Below are 15153 nucleotides of genomic sequence, written 5' to 3' on the forward strand. Positions count from 1 at the left end.
GCTGTTCATTGCTGAGGCTGTCATTAAATACCTGGCAATAGCCAATATCTTATAACCCACCAAAATGGTGGGCTCTAAGCTATTTGTGACAGAATGGAATTTCCTGATCTGGCTCAAGGTCTATGGGGATGAAGCTGCTCCAAAACAATTCTGTGAACAAACTGGAAACCCCAAGGAAGGCAGTGGACTGGGTCAGCATTTTGTGCCGTGTGTCTGTGACTTTGTGGCTGTTTGCAGAACTGGCTTTATCATCTTGTCATTGGTTTTTTTTTTCTCTCCCCAGCTACATGCAGTGACAGGTGCATAAAGCCAGAAAGAAATAAGGGCATAGAAAGTGGGGGTGTACTAGTATTCCTTATTCAATAATTTTGGTGTAATTTCATTAACTGTATGTACTCAGATTTATATTAAATTACCATGTTCTTTTTGCTTGTCATTTTGGAGCTTATTCTATTATCTTTTATGTGACAAAATTCCAGCTTAAGAGATGTTTTTTGGCAGAAAACATACCTTATCTTTGTGGTGGATACCAGCACAACAAGGTGTTTCAGAAACTATTGAAGCTGATGATGAATCAAAGACCACTCATTGATCTTCACTAGGGACTGGAAGGTGCTGAGCCCTGGCTGATCAGGCACCTGTGGAGAAACTGGAGTTGAATTTTGACAAACAGAGAAAACTGTGTTGTGAGAGGACTCTGCTCATCTGACCAGATTAACTTGAATTCTAATTATTCTTCCTAATACACACTGCTAGGAAATCCATAGTGCTTCTGAAGTCCATATAGAGTCTATAGCCCGAGAGTAAACAAGCCACCTGCATCCTTTTTATTTCAGAAAACAGGGGAGGGGGAAAAAAAGTGCAAGGATTTACTTAGGGCCAATTTCACAGGCTGCATTCAATTTACAGGTCACTGGGAAACTTTCAGGCAAAGGCATAACATATGTCTAAGGGGCTCAAAGTAAGAGGCTATCTAGAAAATTTGATTTAAGTTATAAGGAAGCTTATTTAAAGCACTAAAATTCAGAAGGCAGAGCCTTTCATAACCTAAGGTAATGAACCTTTAAGAGTGTTTACGATTCTACCCCAGTCCAATAATGCTGTTTTTCAGCTTGCAGTCTAGTATTAAGGAGCATTAAGGACTTTCCTTGCTAGGTGCAAAGTGTGATAACCTTTCTATACCTAGATAAATAAAGTGTCACCTTTTATTCTGTGTCACCATTTTTATCCAGCTACATATATTACAGCTACAATCCCATGGTCTCTTCTGGTCACAGTCACATTGTATTCAGATTCATGATGAATTTTAACTTTAAATGACATTAAATGGTATTTTAAACTATAATGTTCATCTGATGATTAGACTCAGAGTTTGTCCAACAGTTCTGACACTGAACCAATACCATTGAAGGTAATGATTTGAACCCGTTAGGACAATGAAGCAGTGTGGTGCTGATGGTCCCATCAGGCTGCATGTAATGGAGGCCTCGATTTATTGTTTTTCTATGGTTTTCTGTTCTTTTTGACTGTGTGCTGATGAAACATGATAAGCACCTGTTACAGAAAAATGCTCATTTATGTCGAACATGCAGGACACCTCCCTTCCATCCCTCTTGTGCACCCCATAGGAACCCCATAGAGAAAACAGCCTTAAGAGATCACAATGTCCCTCCCATGTTTTGGCTGAGAGAAGCATAAAGGTCTTGTTTTATCCTGCAGTCAAGCTCATCAGCTCTCCCTTTGCTTTTCCTTCTCAGCAAGGAACTGGAAAGGATCGTAGCCTTCCCTCTCATGGAAGGGACCTGCAGCATTTCACAACTTTCACTGACAGGACCTACGTTAGGAGACTCTGGGGGTCTTCATGATGCATGGCTGAGAAGCCACTGTTTCTCTGTGATGATGTGAAAATATTTTTAAAGAGTCTGTTTAGATTTATTATTTGGAATTTATTTGGAGGTTCCCCCTGTTGCCTCAGTCTCATTCCCTGCCTGAGCAGTCAGAGTCTACTGCTCTCATCTTGCAGATAGGGCATCATTTTAGAATAAAAACCCCAGTGAAACAGATGATGGGGGGCTGTGCCATGTTCCCTATATTGAGCTGTGGGCTTCCAGCCAATAATACCTTCTCCCAAGACAACAGACACATACCTTCTGCCTTTCTTCTGAAGTTGACTCAAAAACTCTCTTTCAGCAGCTCCTTAGACAAAGGAACAAAGTATTTATGATTAGATCTTGTGCAAGGTATCCATATCTGTGATATGGAACACAGGACCAACAGGGTTTGAACTGGGAAGTGACAGAAATGATGAGCTGTGCAGAAAGCATGGCTCACAGACACAGAGACAGGGAAATGTGAAATATTTGAAACGACTCCCATAAGAGATATGGAACTGAAATGCAGAATCTTTTCAAAATTCAAAACCAGAGCATAAAACACGAATGAAGCAGGCATTGACTCCAAAACAACGATTTCAAGACATAAGGAAGATAACAACTTTAGAAAAGAAAAGCAAGCCCAGTGACTGTCAGATTGATTGAACACAGTGTCAGGAAAGATTGCTTTGTGAGTGTTGCTTCTTAAAGCATTACAAAGTCAGAAAGACATCAAAAACATTGATTGGCAGCAAAGGGGAACAGAAATCACCAGTGATCAATAAGGTTGCTGCCAGCAGGTGGGGATGACATGTCAGTGCAGGAAGCACTTTGCGGGGCTTCAAGTGGCTAAGTAATAGGACTGGGACCAAGCCATTGATCACAATTATTTTTATGTTGTAAAAGGCCTTGAAAATAAATCTTCTGGTATTTGAATCCATTTAATAAAAATGCTGCTATTATTTGTGCCTCCTTAAGATGATTGCTAGCAGTCTCTGGAAGCCTTAAAGGCTAAACTTGTTAGCTACTTATTACAGAATATGTTAGGATCTCCTGATACCACCAATTAATTCAGGCATATTTCTAGTAGTGGGAAGTGCTGGTAAATCCTATCTCTGTTGCCAAAGTATTAATGAAATACTTACTACATCCTTCCACTTGTTACAGGTCTCAGCCAGGCCTCTTCCCTGAGCATTCCCAAGCATGGCTCCAAAGGCTTTGCCTTTTCTCTTATCCTCCACTCCTGCCTCTGTTGTTCACCAGGATGTCTCAGGAGGAGCAAGAGCCTCCTGGAGCAAATGCTGCATGACCTTGGTAGTGCAGGGACCTCTGCCCTCTTTGTTGTCTGTGCAATGATGACCTGGCTGGCAGCAGCTGGAGGCTCACCTCAGAGGTGCTGCTGTCTCGTGAAAATGCTAGTTTTTAATTTAAGGAGCTGCCTTGGGCTGTTCTGATTTCTGTAGCTGTTACAGAGCTGTTTTTCTTGTTCCAAGGCTGCCCCAGGTCATGTTCCTACTGTCTGACCCCTACCTTCCTTGTGGCTTGTCAAACTCCGTTTTTTGTCATATCTATGAAATATGTAGAACAGTTATATCCTTCCTCCAGGAGTGGTGATTTAAGTAAGTACCAGGAAACAAGCCCTATAGCCTCTCTGTTCCTGCTTCTCCAGGCCCTCTCTCTCCATCATTTCACTAGGCAGTGCCCCAGTTCTTCCTGTCTTTGCTCAGAACATTTCCTGTTCACTGACCATCCCAGTTGCTCTCCTTTTGTCTGTCTTCAGTGGGGCTACATATTTTTTTTTTTGTTTGTGTGGTTCTCCCTTCCCAAAATGAGATGGTTTTAACCCTGCTATGAGCAGACTGGGAGGTCCTTACCTGGTCCCAGTGTAGACCTGCCAGACCTGCATGTGTCTACCTTGCAGCCAGTGGGGTTGGCTCATGTTCAGCTTGCCATCCTCTCCTTTCTTCAGGCACTTCCCACACAAGCAGGATTTACACAGCTCTTTTCCCACATTGCTGCTGTGAAGTGTTGTGTACCCACCTACGTGTGCATGCAGGGGCTGACAACTTCTCCATGGAGGTGAAGCTGCCAAGCTGGGCAGAGGAACCTTCCCCTGAGTGCCTGCTTCTGGCCTGGAAAAGTTATAGAGGGTACTGGAGGTGCTGGAGCATCCCCTAGAGCAGGTGTGGCAGGCTGGGAAGCAGCTCCCTGCTGCTCATCCATGAGGCAGCAGGACCTGCTGGGGGGATGGTGCCGAGCTGTTCCTGGGGTGCAACATGAGGCAGCACCCAGAGCAGGGGCTGGAGGGGGCACCCTACAAGGAGGGGGGCTTGGCAAGGGTCATCAGGCTGTTGTGCAGTGTCCCGCTGATCACAGTCCCCATCCCCTGTTCCAGGATCCCTCCTCCTCGGTCAACCGGAGCACAGAGCTCACAGGTGAGAATGCAGCAGCACAAAAGGCAGCAGATGTAGTGTATTGATTTTAATCAGCAATTGTACATCAACAAGCGGTTTGAGTTATTGATGTTTTTGTGCCTGTGCAGATGCTGCTCTGGAGGCTGAGTGCTGCTGTGCTTCTGAAGGCGCTGCCAGCAGCAGCTTGCAACAAAAATCTGTCCATAAACCCGAGAGGCCTCCCCCCAAGAACAACAAAATGGGTAACACAGCCCTGTGCACAAAAGCAGAATGGGAGGCGGTGTGTGGAGCTGGCATCACGTGTGGCCACCTCAGTGACAGCTCCTGCCTCGAGCAGCAAGGTGTGACTACTAACGCACTCCACGGGGGATATTTGCTGTGTTGTCTCCAGGATTTGGAACATCTGTCCCCCCCCAGTCTGTCTGACATGCAAGTGAGTACTTTTGCTTTTCCTGCCACAGTGCCGGGGGTGGTGAGCAATGCCATTCATCGCAGTAGATCAGGTGATGGTGGCTTGGTGGAAGTCCCTGCCCCTCCAGAAGTGGATTGTAAGCCAGAAACAGATTGAAGAAAGGGCACCTCAAAGGAACTGGCAAGAAAGCTCAGGATCTGAGGTGGTGTTCAGAATGGAGACAGTCCTCCTTCCAAAAGGGATTTTGATGGGTCACAACTGTCTGGGGAGGAGCACTGGTGGAAAGGATGGGGTTATTTACTGGCAGCTCTCTAGTAGCTGGGAGACAATTAAGAAGGGAACAGTGAGCTCCACAGTCACTGGCAGTTCCCAGCTGAGTACTGCTTGGAAATTTGAGATGTAATTAAAGCAGGCCTTGGATCTCATCATTCTTCCTGCATGCCTGGGACAATGAAATACTGACTCCTGCATCTGTTCCTTGTGTGTACCTCATGCAAATAAGTAAGAAGTCTGTAAATACATCAAAAACCATACTTTATTTTATGTATAGCAATACAATTTACATATTAAATAACACTATAATAGAATGATTTGATATAGTTTAACATAACAAAAAGAAGATTCTTCAAGTTACAAAAAACCCCAAACAAAAATAAAAAATGAACAAAAAGTCTCCCTCAAAATACTCCCTCCCACCCTTTCCCCAAACCAAACACCACATTTTTATTTTTCTTCTGAATGGATCAATGAGACAAATGTATCTAGTGACTGGCTAAGTCTAAATCTTGTTGCACACACTGACAATGGAATCCAAAAATAAAATCCAACTTTCACAACCACTGCCCCAAAGAAATTACATGTGTGGAAATCTTTTTTGGAGTGTGATGATGGCATCTCACTACCTTGAAACACAGAAGGTTTGTATTCACATAACCACCACAGAACTAGGAAGGAGGTGAAACTAGAAAAAAATTAGCTTTATATGAAAATATAAAATTCTATGATTATATACCATAGATACAAAGTTCCCAGAAGATGCTTATCTAAGCAACAAAATATTTACAGTTTTAATGACTTTACTATTTTAAAAATGAAGGAAAAGAAAATAGGAGTACACATGAATGCTTCGGTCTTTAGAAACAATGGCTGCTTGCTAGTCTCAAGTGTTCTAACAAAACAAAAAAGTCACTACCCCAAATGTTGGAGAGTTGTGACATTGTATAAAATTGACTATCTCCTCTTTTGGAGACGTTTATTCTTAAAACTCAAGACATTTTTCTTGAAATTAATTATCCTCTGTAGAAAATGCTTCCCTTTGCAAATAGTTAACAAAAACACTAAAAACAGTTTAACAGCTAAGACAAAGTAGAGGCCAAATCTCTTTAGTACAGTTCCTCTCTTTCCTTATTTTTGCATTCCTTCTCCTTTGATAAGTGAAGCCAATGTAGTTCACATTGTTAGAATGGCAACAAGGAGAAGAAGAGCAAAGGGGTAACAGTGAATTACATCTGAAAAAAAAGAGAGAAAAAGAAAAAGAAGAAAAGCAATGCAGTAGATTAACAAATAGGCATTTACCCTTCATATAAAAATTCACTGGCACCATTTGAAAATAAACTTCGGAACAAAAGATCTGATGTCAAAAGACATGAATTTGAGAAAGACTGCTAAAACTTCAAGACAACTACTTTTTTTTTTAATTAAGTTGGTTTTGTTTTGCTGAGAATTAGTAGCGTGTATCTTTGGTAGAATCCATATCTATACTTTTTAGCTTTTAAATAAAATACATCAGCTTAAAAAAAAGATTAATGAGAAGGCAGTTGTGCTGTATCATAAAGATTCTTCTCCTAATGTTCCAATGTATCACTCTGTGTTCAAGCAATTTGAGCAGTCAGAAACTGGAAAAACAACTGAAATTTTGCAGATCCTGTAAATGACTCCACTAACCTAGAGTAGACCCACAGTACAGAAAAAGTCACTTACAAGGAAAAGTTTAAGGGGTTTGGATTTTTCTTTTTCCCTGTTTCTAAATTAGCGTTTGAAAACAGATACTGAAATACTAAGGACAAATGCTGTTCAAAATGAGTATTTTTTTGACATTGATCCTGCAGAAGACTTGGTGCTTATCCTGCACACTTGAGTGGTCCCACCAGCTCCCCCAGACCTTCCTACCAAAGCCAAGCTCACACACAGGAGTGTTTGCAGAACTGGTTATTCTGAGCCTGCCACCTATTTCAGATGTTCAGATGACACAGATGTTTTCCAAGCGTTCCCACTTGGAAAGCTTGGCTGCTCTTATGGTCTCAAGACACAGTCCACGTCTTTCACAGGGTCTGCAGGCACAGGACACGTGCAAGACATGGAGAAATGGCATTTTCTAAACGTAGACACGTGTGCTTCAGTCCTTCTGTTCCTTATTTATCAGGGCTGGTGCTGAGGACCACACTCTGCAGTGATATAGGAATGTTCTCAGATTCTCTTAATTTGCAGACCTGCACATTGCTTGGGAACCTTTGATGCTTCAAAGACATCCTGACTGAATGGCAGGAGCTGGGTACAGCAGAGGGGTTGGGGTCCCAAAAGCAGGGTGGTGATTTGCAGAGCAGGACTTTGGCTGGACACTTGTGGGAGCATCAGGAGAGTTTATCAGTGCCCATCTCTGAGCAGACATTGCTCCTTCTGCCACTCACTCAGTCCCAAGGAAAGGGTGCAAACCTGTGTAAGAGAGCAGAACTGCAGCTGCTTATAGGAGGATAGATTTGGCTCTTCTGTGTGCTTAATCCTGACCTTCACAAACAATTTCCAGCTTCACCCCTTCAAGCCTCGTGCATCACTACCATCTATTGGCTACTTGGCTGTCAGCACAGCACTTAACATACAGTTCCCTTATGAAATCATCCATGGAGAATGCACAGAACATGAGTGTACATTATTTCCCTGTGCATTTAACCCCAAACAAGTATTTCAGGTGTTGGAAAATACCAATGCAAATGCATGGATTTCCAAAGCATCTACCAAAGTTCAACCCCTACAGCCTTCATCCACTGATGTTTAAAAACTTTTGAGAAGGTAAGGGATTAAACCAAGAGTATTCAGGCAGTGTGTCACAAACCACAGTTATCCTCCATCATGCCAGTGAAATGAAAAGTAATCACCTGAAAGTACTGAACAAATCCAACCTCTTGATGCCTGCAGTACTCTTTGTGTCACTTAGTTGTCAAGGTTTGAATTTCTAACTTCTCCCTACATCTCCCCAAGAACTTAAAACACTTCTAGATTGAAGTGATCCAACTCACGAGTCTCCTTGTGCTACCAGCTTGGCATTGGCTGGGTCCAGCTTCAGGACTGGGGGCACAGGGGAACTCAGCAGCCTCTGAGGCTAATGCAGGCTGGCCAGAAAACAACTCAGCAAAACCTTCCAGCCCTTGCAGGGAGCAGCACTTGAGAATTTACTTAAACCATTCTGTTACTGGGGTGTAGTGACTGGAGGGTCAGTCCTAACTCCTACTGACATCCACCTCCATGCAGTGCAAAGGGGATGCAAACTACAATCTTTTGAAACATTCTGCACATATTTTATTTGGACTAGCTGCTGCTGGACATGGGATTTCCTTACTGAAACCATGGGCTTATTAAATGGTTTGGTATTAGCAATTATTAGGATTGCTTGGATTGGAGGGGTTCAACAAACTGAGAAGTAAAAAGGTGTCTGTGTAAAAGGTTGCTGATGAATCCTTGAATACTTTGAATCTTTCTCTTATAAAGACAAAAGGCCAAATGTTAGCAATACCAGTTTGCACAGCTCCCCTGCTGTCAGGGAGGCTGTGTCAGTTTGCACCTTAAGAGGTCCTGAACCAACATATCTAATCTCAGTATCCTTTCTAGCAGTTTGCATTCAGCTTCCTTGTGGGTGAAAATACACAGAACCTTGCCAAATGTCTGTATTTCAGCAAGACTGGACTGGCAGAAATTAATAGGTTTACATTTAAATGGAAAAAAAAAAAAGCTGTAATATTTTGACAAGTACTGGAAAATCACAATGCACGTTTTCTGTAGTTTAGAAGTGAAGAAATTAATGCCACATATAAGGGATAGTGCCTTTAACTGTACACCAAGGGTCAGGATGACTGAAATCACGTATTTCCTTTTCCAGGCAGATTCAATAACCCAAACCAACACAACACAGCTTCACAGCCAAGCTATGAAGGGCACAAATAATTTTCATTTTCAGGAGAATTAAGCATGTGCTTACTTCTTTTGTTAAACAGGGATTGAGCTTGTTGAATTGCAAACAAATACAAAGGAAGAGGGAGCCAGTGAGGATGTAAACTTAAATGCTCCAAACAATAATTATTTACATAATCTGGAGGAAACCATTCTATTGGCATGGGAGGGAAAACACAGTAGGCTAAGTTTTTGCTAAAGAATTAGTCTGGCAAAAAAAAAGAGGGAGAATGTAACTTTATAGGTAGTTTTTTTTATTAGTTTGCTTCACCAGTAAATATGGATCAGTACTTTATGTTTTAGCACTAAAGTATGAAAATTACACACCTATAAAAATGGCATCTAACAGTTATGAAATTAAGAAACGCCTGTCATCATGTAACATACCATTAGGTGTGAGGTCATATTCAAGAAATAGTAAGGAAATTAGATGTGTTTAAAATATTGAATAGCTTAGTAATGTAAAATATTGCTACCTTTAATATATCTGAAAACTGGTCTGGTTTTGGGTTGTCGTTGATTTCTCACTATATTGGCTCCGATGAAAATAAAACCAAAATACTTTCCCATCACAGGGTTGGTTAAAAACCAAAATCAACATTTTCCTGAATACATGGAGAGACTTTGAAATTGTAAATTCAAAACTTAGCTCCGCATCCCACATATGAATTGCATCTAATTTATAATTATATTGTATGTAATTTATATATTCCATGTGAAGAAAGTCTCAGGCCTGTAAGTGTACAACACAGCAATTTGAAACAATACAGAAATAATTGTTTCAGCTCCACAAGGCTTTTAGACCTTTACTGTAGCTAATAATTCACCTGCCACATTTTGTCAAGAAAGGATGAACACTGCTCATCCACTCCACTGGAATGCAGAACACCATTACCAAAACTTTGACATGACCACTAAATAATAAACATGGTACGAAGGGGTACAGTATCTGTTGTAGAAAGAATCCATCTGGCCTAGCATTCAAGATTTAAGATTCGAGGGTCACTGTAGTTAGCAAAACTTCACTGCATTTAAACAAAACAGAAAAAGCGTATGTTGTCATGGAATGTCACATCAGGGCTTGTCTTGTATTAGGATATTATAGGCAGTAACACTGATCATATAGTGCAAACTAGATAAAATTGCGTTTCACTGTGTGAAATAAACAGAGGTGCAAATGCTCAGTAGGATACCATTAAGACATAAAATGGCAAAAAATAAATATCAAAACTTTTATCAGTGTAAAAAAGTAATTGGGTTATTGTATAACCTAGAGTCTGGCAAAAAAGGCCTCAAAAAAGTTCACTCAGTCTTCAGAAGTTCTACAAATTAAGTGCCTTTTCAGGTTTCCAATTAGACAAGAGACTCCATGCTTTCTGCGGGATCAGATTCGTCACTGGCCATCACAGCACCGTTTTTGTCCAGTGTCATGGGACCATTTCCATTTTCCTTAGTGCTGACCAAGCTGAGCATTGCCTTATAAAGAAACTGGTACTGTTCCTGGAAAAGAAAGAACAACTTATTTCAATCCTTTAAGCGTACACAAATGAGTGGCACTTGAATTTGGCATTTCCAGGGAAGGTCATGGGTATTCATTACCAGACACATACACATAGCAAAGAAATAAACTTAGAGCAATTACCTCTGTTCATGCAGTTTAACCTTGTCAACCTAAACTCCAGTTTTGGGTAGATTATGTTATTTCTGATATACTATTCGACACTTGAGGAGGGCAGGACAAAACCTGAGGCCACAGCTCAGTCCCAGGTCACTCCCTGGGTAGCAGAACCTTGTACCACACACACTGAGGCAAGGGGGCTGCTCTTGCTGGACACTTAGGGAAGAGCCTCATCTCCTTGCAGCTTCACATGCCCTGAGCATCCCTTCAGACCACAATGTGCCAGATCTAAAGACCACAGCTTAGCTCACAGGGCTGGCAGGTAGATGGTGACAAGCTGAAAAGTCCTTCACTTATGATGCTCCCCTCCAAAGTATGAGAAATAAGTTCAAGTGCAAATCAGAGACTTACAGTGCGGCTTTGAGGTTAACAAAAAATGACAACTACACAAAAAAAGTTCAAATGCAAATTCTGCTTGGTAGCAGATGCTGTAGGGCTTGATAACATACACAATGCATGTTTTAGTTCATGCTTCTGGTCTCAGATAAAAACCTTGTAAACCATCTATTTATAGTCCATTTAAAGACTTACAATGTCTGTAAATACTCCAGGCCGCATAAGATTTATCATCTTTGCCACCTGGAAAACATCGACAGCATTTTCATTCTCCAGCTGCTGAGACAGAGTGGTAAGGGCACATAGAGTTCCCGCTGACACAGCTCCATACCTGGAAAACCACACCAAAATGAAGAGTTACTCAGAAACACACCTGGGCACTGGCACAGAGTCATGGAAGTGTTGTTATAGTCCTATTTGATTACTGTAATTCCTTTTTGTATCTACTAAATGTTTGTTTTATGGTGGCTAATTTTTTTGCTTTTTAATTTATAGAAGAAATTTGATGGTACACCAGTCACCTCAGGTTACCTGCACTATTCAACACAAAGAACTGTATCAGCAGCAGAACACGAACCATTCCAAAATACCCAGCCTGGAGACCGTAACACTGAAATCAGTTCTCCCACACCACATGGGCTGAGAGCATCTGCATTACAGGAGAGCGTAATTTAAATTCATTAGTGGGAGCTCAAGTAAAAAATGAGTGATTAAAAAGAAATGAGACTTTGCCTCTTCCTCCACATCTGACAATTGCAGAAAACTAACATGGCTCTGTGGTGCTCACAAGTAAATGGGGCACATCTCAAAGTCTTGCCCAGGTCTGATTTACTAGTAAAGGCAACATCCCTGAGCCAGGCACCCAGGAGACATTACAGATTTTGAAGAGCTGAGCTGTGTTGTCATATAATAAAACCCCAAGCAGCAGTTTTTTCTCAGGAGCACAACTCAGTCCTTGAGATATCCTTGAGACACTGGTCAGGTAGAAACCTCACTGCTGCAAGCCTGGGGGTGTGCTCAGGCTGTAGGTGCAGGCGTGAGGCACACCATGAAGGATCCTGCACAATGGCTTCTGAGGAGCCTCTGCTCTCCTGGTACTCAGGAGACTGAAATTCTGTCCTGGCTGTGCTATGGGTCTGCTCTGTGACTTTGAGAAAGTCTGTGTTTAAATGTTCCCACTGGTAAATGGGGGCATCCATGTTGACCTGCTCTCTAAGACACTTGGAGAGCTTTATATAAAAACTGAAATAATCAGCAAGTGCTGCAATACCACTTTGTATTGCAAGATTACCACCAGGATTTGTACAGCATTCCCATGGAAATCAAGACATATGTTAACTTAATTTTACATGATTTTTTCAAACTCAAACTCAGTTTACCTAGAAATGGGAGTCAGAACTCAGATCACAATGGATCTGCTCTCTTGGATGTGAGGTTTAGAGGAAAAGCAGCAGCACCATACAGATGGCTGTGACTTATCTACAGGGACAGTGGACAAAGTGGCCAGTGCATGCACTTGTCAGGACACAACTAAATCCCACCGAGGGTGTAATGGTGTCATTTTCACTTGGGCTGGTAATTTCCAGTTCCTAACAATCTGATGACTTTTCTTGCAGAAAATTATGCAGCAAATCTTTATGTAGTTGCCTACACTTGGTCAGTTACATTTAAAAATCTTGAGAACTGTCTAAAGTTGGAATTTCTGAACTTTTAAAAATGTTATCAAGTTCATCCCACCATGTACTTCCTAAATACCACATAAATTTAGTTATCTGCAAATTCATATATTTGGAATTAATCTGCAGTTGTAATTATTAGTGGATTATGTGATATAGTTGTTGCATGTAGCAAAGGGAAATTTTCATTTTCAGCTACATTTCCTTAGACTCCAATTAAAAGCAGAATCCACATTATGTATTAGGCATGAAGATAAAATCATTGAATACGACAAATAAACCAAAAAAGCAACGTACAGAAAAAATGACTCAGCATTGCTTGGAATGCAATTTTGATTTTCTTTTTTTTTTTTTTTTTTCCATCTAGCAATGAAATGCCCAAATCAATAATGTTTCTAATTTTGTAAAACATAATCTTAAATACTGCGAGAGCAGCAAAACTTCACTTCAGACTACCCAAAGCATGAATATTAAAACCAGCCTGGAATTAATCAGTGCTGGTGTAAGGCAACAGAGCTTAAACTCTGCATAAGCAAGGCAGGAGGAGGCAGTGGGAGAAAAACTACTTGCTGCAGCCCAAGGCACCACTTGCAGGAGTCAGTTGGGAAAAACCTTTTGCAGCAGCAACACATGGATGTGCACTGATGGATATGAATGTCCTCCTGGGACACAAGCACAGTGCCTGCTCTGACCACTGACACACCAGAGAGTGGTAGTGAGGCTTTTGCAAAGATTCCCAAGACCTTCTCACTGATTCTGTTTTATGGCAGTGACAAAGTCTAACAGGCTGCAGTGCAGGTAGAGCAGGTGTTTGTGCTGGCTTGGTGCTCGCTCTTAGGACAACACAAAGTTGGGCTTAAATCCTTAAAATGCTTGGGATTTTATGCACAGAATGAACTCCAGGAAGTGCTCTGCCCACCAGTAAACAGCCCCTCCAAGGAATCAGGTCAGACCCAGGCTCCAGTCTCACTATAATAGTATTTTGCAGCTCCATAATGTGTGCAAGTAATAATATGCAATGCAGTGTTTAGCACCCTTTATAACTGGCTGTTCAAGCATAGCTGGTGGTACAACGTTCACCACTGTGCTACAAAAGAGGCAAGTGTTGGGGCATGTAGGCCCTGAGTTAGTGGGCCCCCTCCCTCCCACCTGGCACTGTATGGGCACCTTGGAATGTTTTTTGGAAAGCAAAAGGAGGAAGAATAAATCTGTTTTAGAAGACCTGTGCCCTTTGTCACAAGATACTTCTGCTGGTCATTGTGAGATACAGCTGAGCCCAGCTTGTTCTGTCTCACGTGGCACATGAAATCTGAGCTGTCAGACAGGAGCCTGGGCTGTTTTGAAACTTGTTTCCATGACCCATATTAGGCTGCTTCGAGCCTTATCTAAACCAAACCTCTGCTGGGTTCTGAAAGAGGTTGTAGGAATTGCTTGGGATACTTCCAGGAGCAGAAGAACCCAAAATGCTTCCAAAGCAAACAGCCTCACCTCCTGAGTCCATCTTAAGATTACAACCAACACAAAAACTACACTAAGCAAAATGCATTTGGCCTCAGATGCCAACCGAAAACTCATCCTTGGAAGTTTATATATTCGTAGTCTGTTCCCTGGCCTACTAACCCCCACCTACTACTGGACTGTTAAACCCCACCTACTCCATGCAGGAATGGACATCAGTCCTAACAAGTGTCTTTCAGCTGAGTATACAATCTGCACATAAATGGAGAAAAGTGGTGACATACTCATCATGAACTATGGTGGGGCCATCCCTTGTTAAGGCCTCTTCCTTGATTACATTGATAAGTTCAAAGGTACTGCTTATGGGAGCGTCGGGGTTTGGCCATTTGGGACACTGAAAGTGGCGGACTTCCAGGACGTAGTCATCCTGCAATGACAAACCAGCCTGGCATTAGCTTCCTCCCTTCACAGGCACCCACTGCAGGGACAGAGAGCCAAGAGCCTCACTGCAAACTGAAGGGAAACTTTTTTCTTCCAAACAGTTTAAATAGAAAGAGGACACGCAGCTCCAGCATGTCTGTAACAGTGAACACCCTAAAAAAATGCAAGTTTGACAAAATGTTTAATCAATAACAGATTTTGCATTTGAATTCAGGGCTCATATGAAACCTCTCTCACAGTCCTAATGGCTCAAAAGTCAAGAGCAACCAAGTCAAATTTAAAAGGGCTTGCAAAGTAACGTCTTGATGCAAAGTCCAGCTGCAATCCAGATAACAAACTAGAAGCAGGTTTATAGTTCAAAAGAATCATGCTTACATTTTTATGATTAGTTAAGAACCCCAAACAATTAAACTATAAATGCTGACTTTTGTAAGCAGAAATAAAACAATACACCTTGATAAAATCACATCTTCACTTTCAAGCGAGACAGTTAATACTAGTCTTACTAGCTAGAGGAATCTACCTGGAAGTAGAAGATGTGAAAGGGAGAAGGAGCCAATGAGAATACCTTTCCCCGAGAGCAACATGCATCCACATGCATTTACAAGTAAATCACTTCAAAAATTTTCTGAACTCTTCTTCTTCT

The 15153-nt window shown here is 41.7% G+C and overlaps 1 protein-coding gene across 1 annotated transcript in view; it reads right to left on the reverse strand.

The window, feature by feature from the left end:
- Positions 1–10271: 10271 nt before the first annotated feature.
- Positions 10272–15153, reverse strand: part of PTPRG (protein tyrosine phosphatase receptor type G) — a 387945-nt gene continuing 383063 nt past the window's right edge. The window contains exons 27-29 of the mRNA XM_062500771.1: positions 14351–14493; positions 11128–11263; positions 10272–10418 (exon numbers count right to left, since the gene is read on the reverse strand). Of these exons, the coding sequence (XP_062356755.1) occupies positions 10272–10418; positions 11128–11263; positions 14351–14493 (426 nt within the window). The remainder of the gene's footprint in view (positions 10419–11127; positions 11264–14350; positions 14494–15153) is intronic.

This window comes from Cinclus cinclus, chromosome 12 (assembly GCF_963662255.1).
Source record: "Cinclus cinclus chromosome 12, bCinCin1.1, whole genome shotgun sequence".
Lineage (NCBI taxonomy): Eukaryota > Metazoa > Chordata > Aves > Passeriformes > Cinclidae > Cinclus > Cinclus cinclus.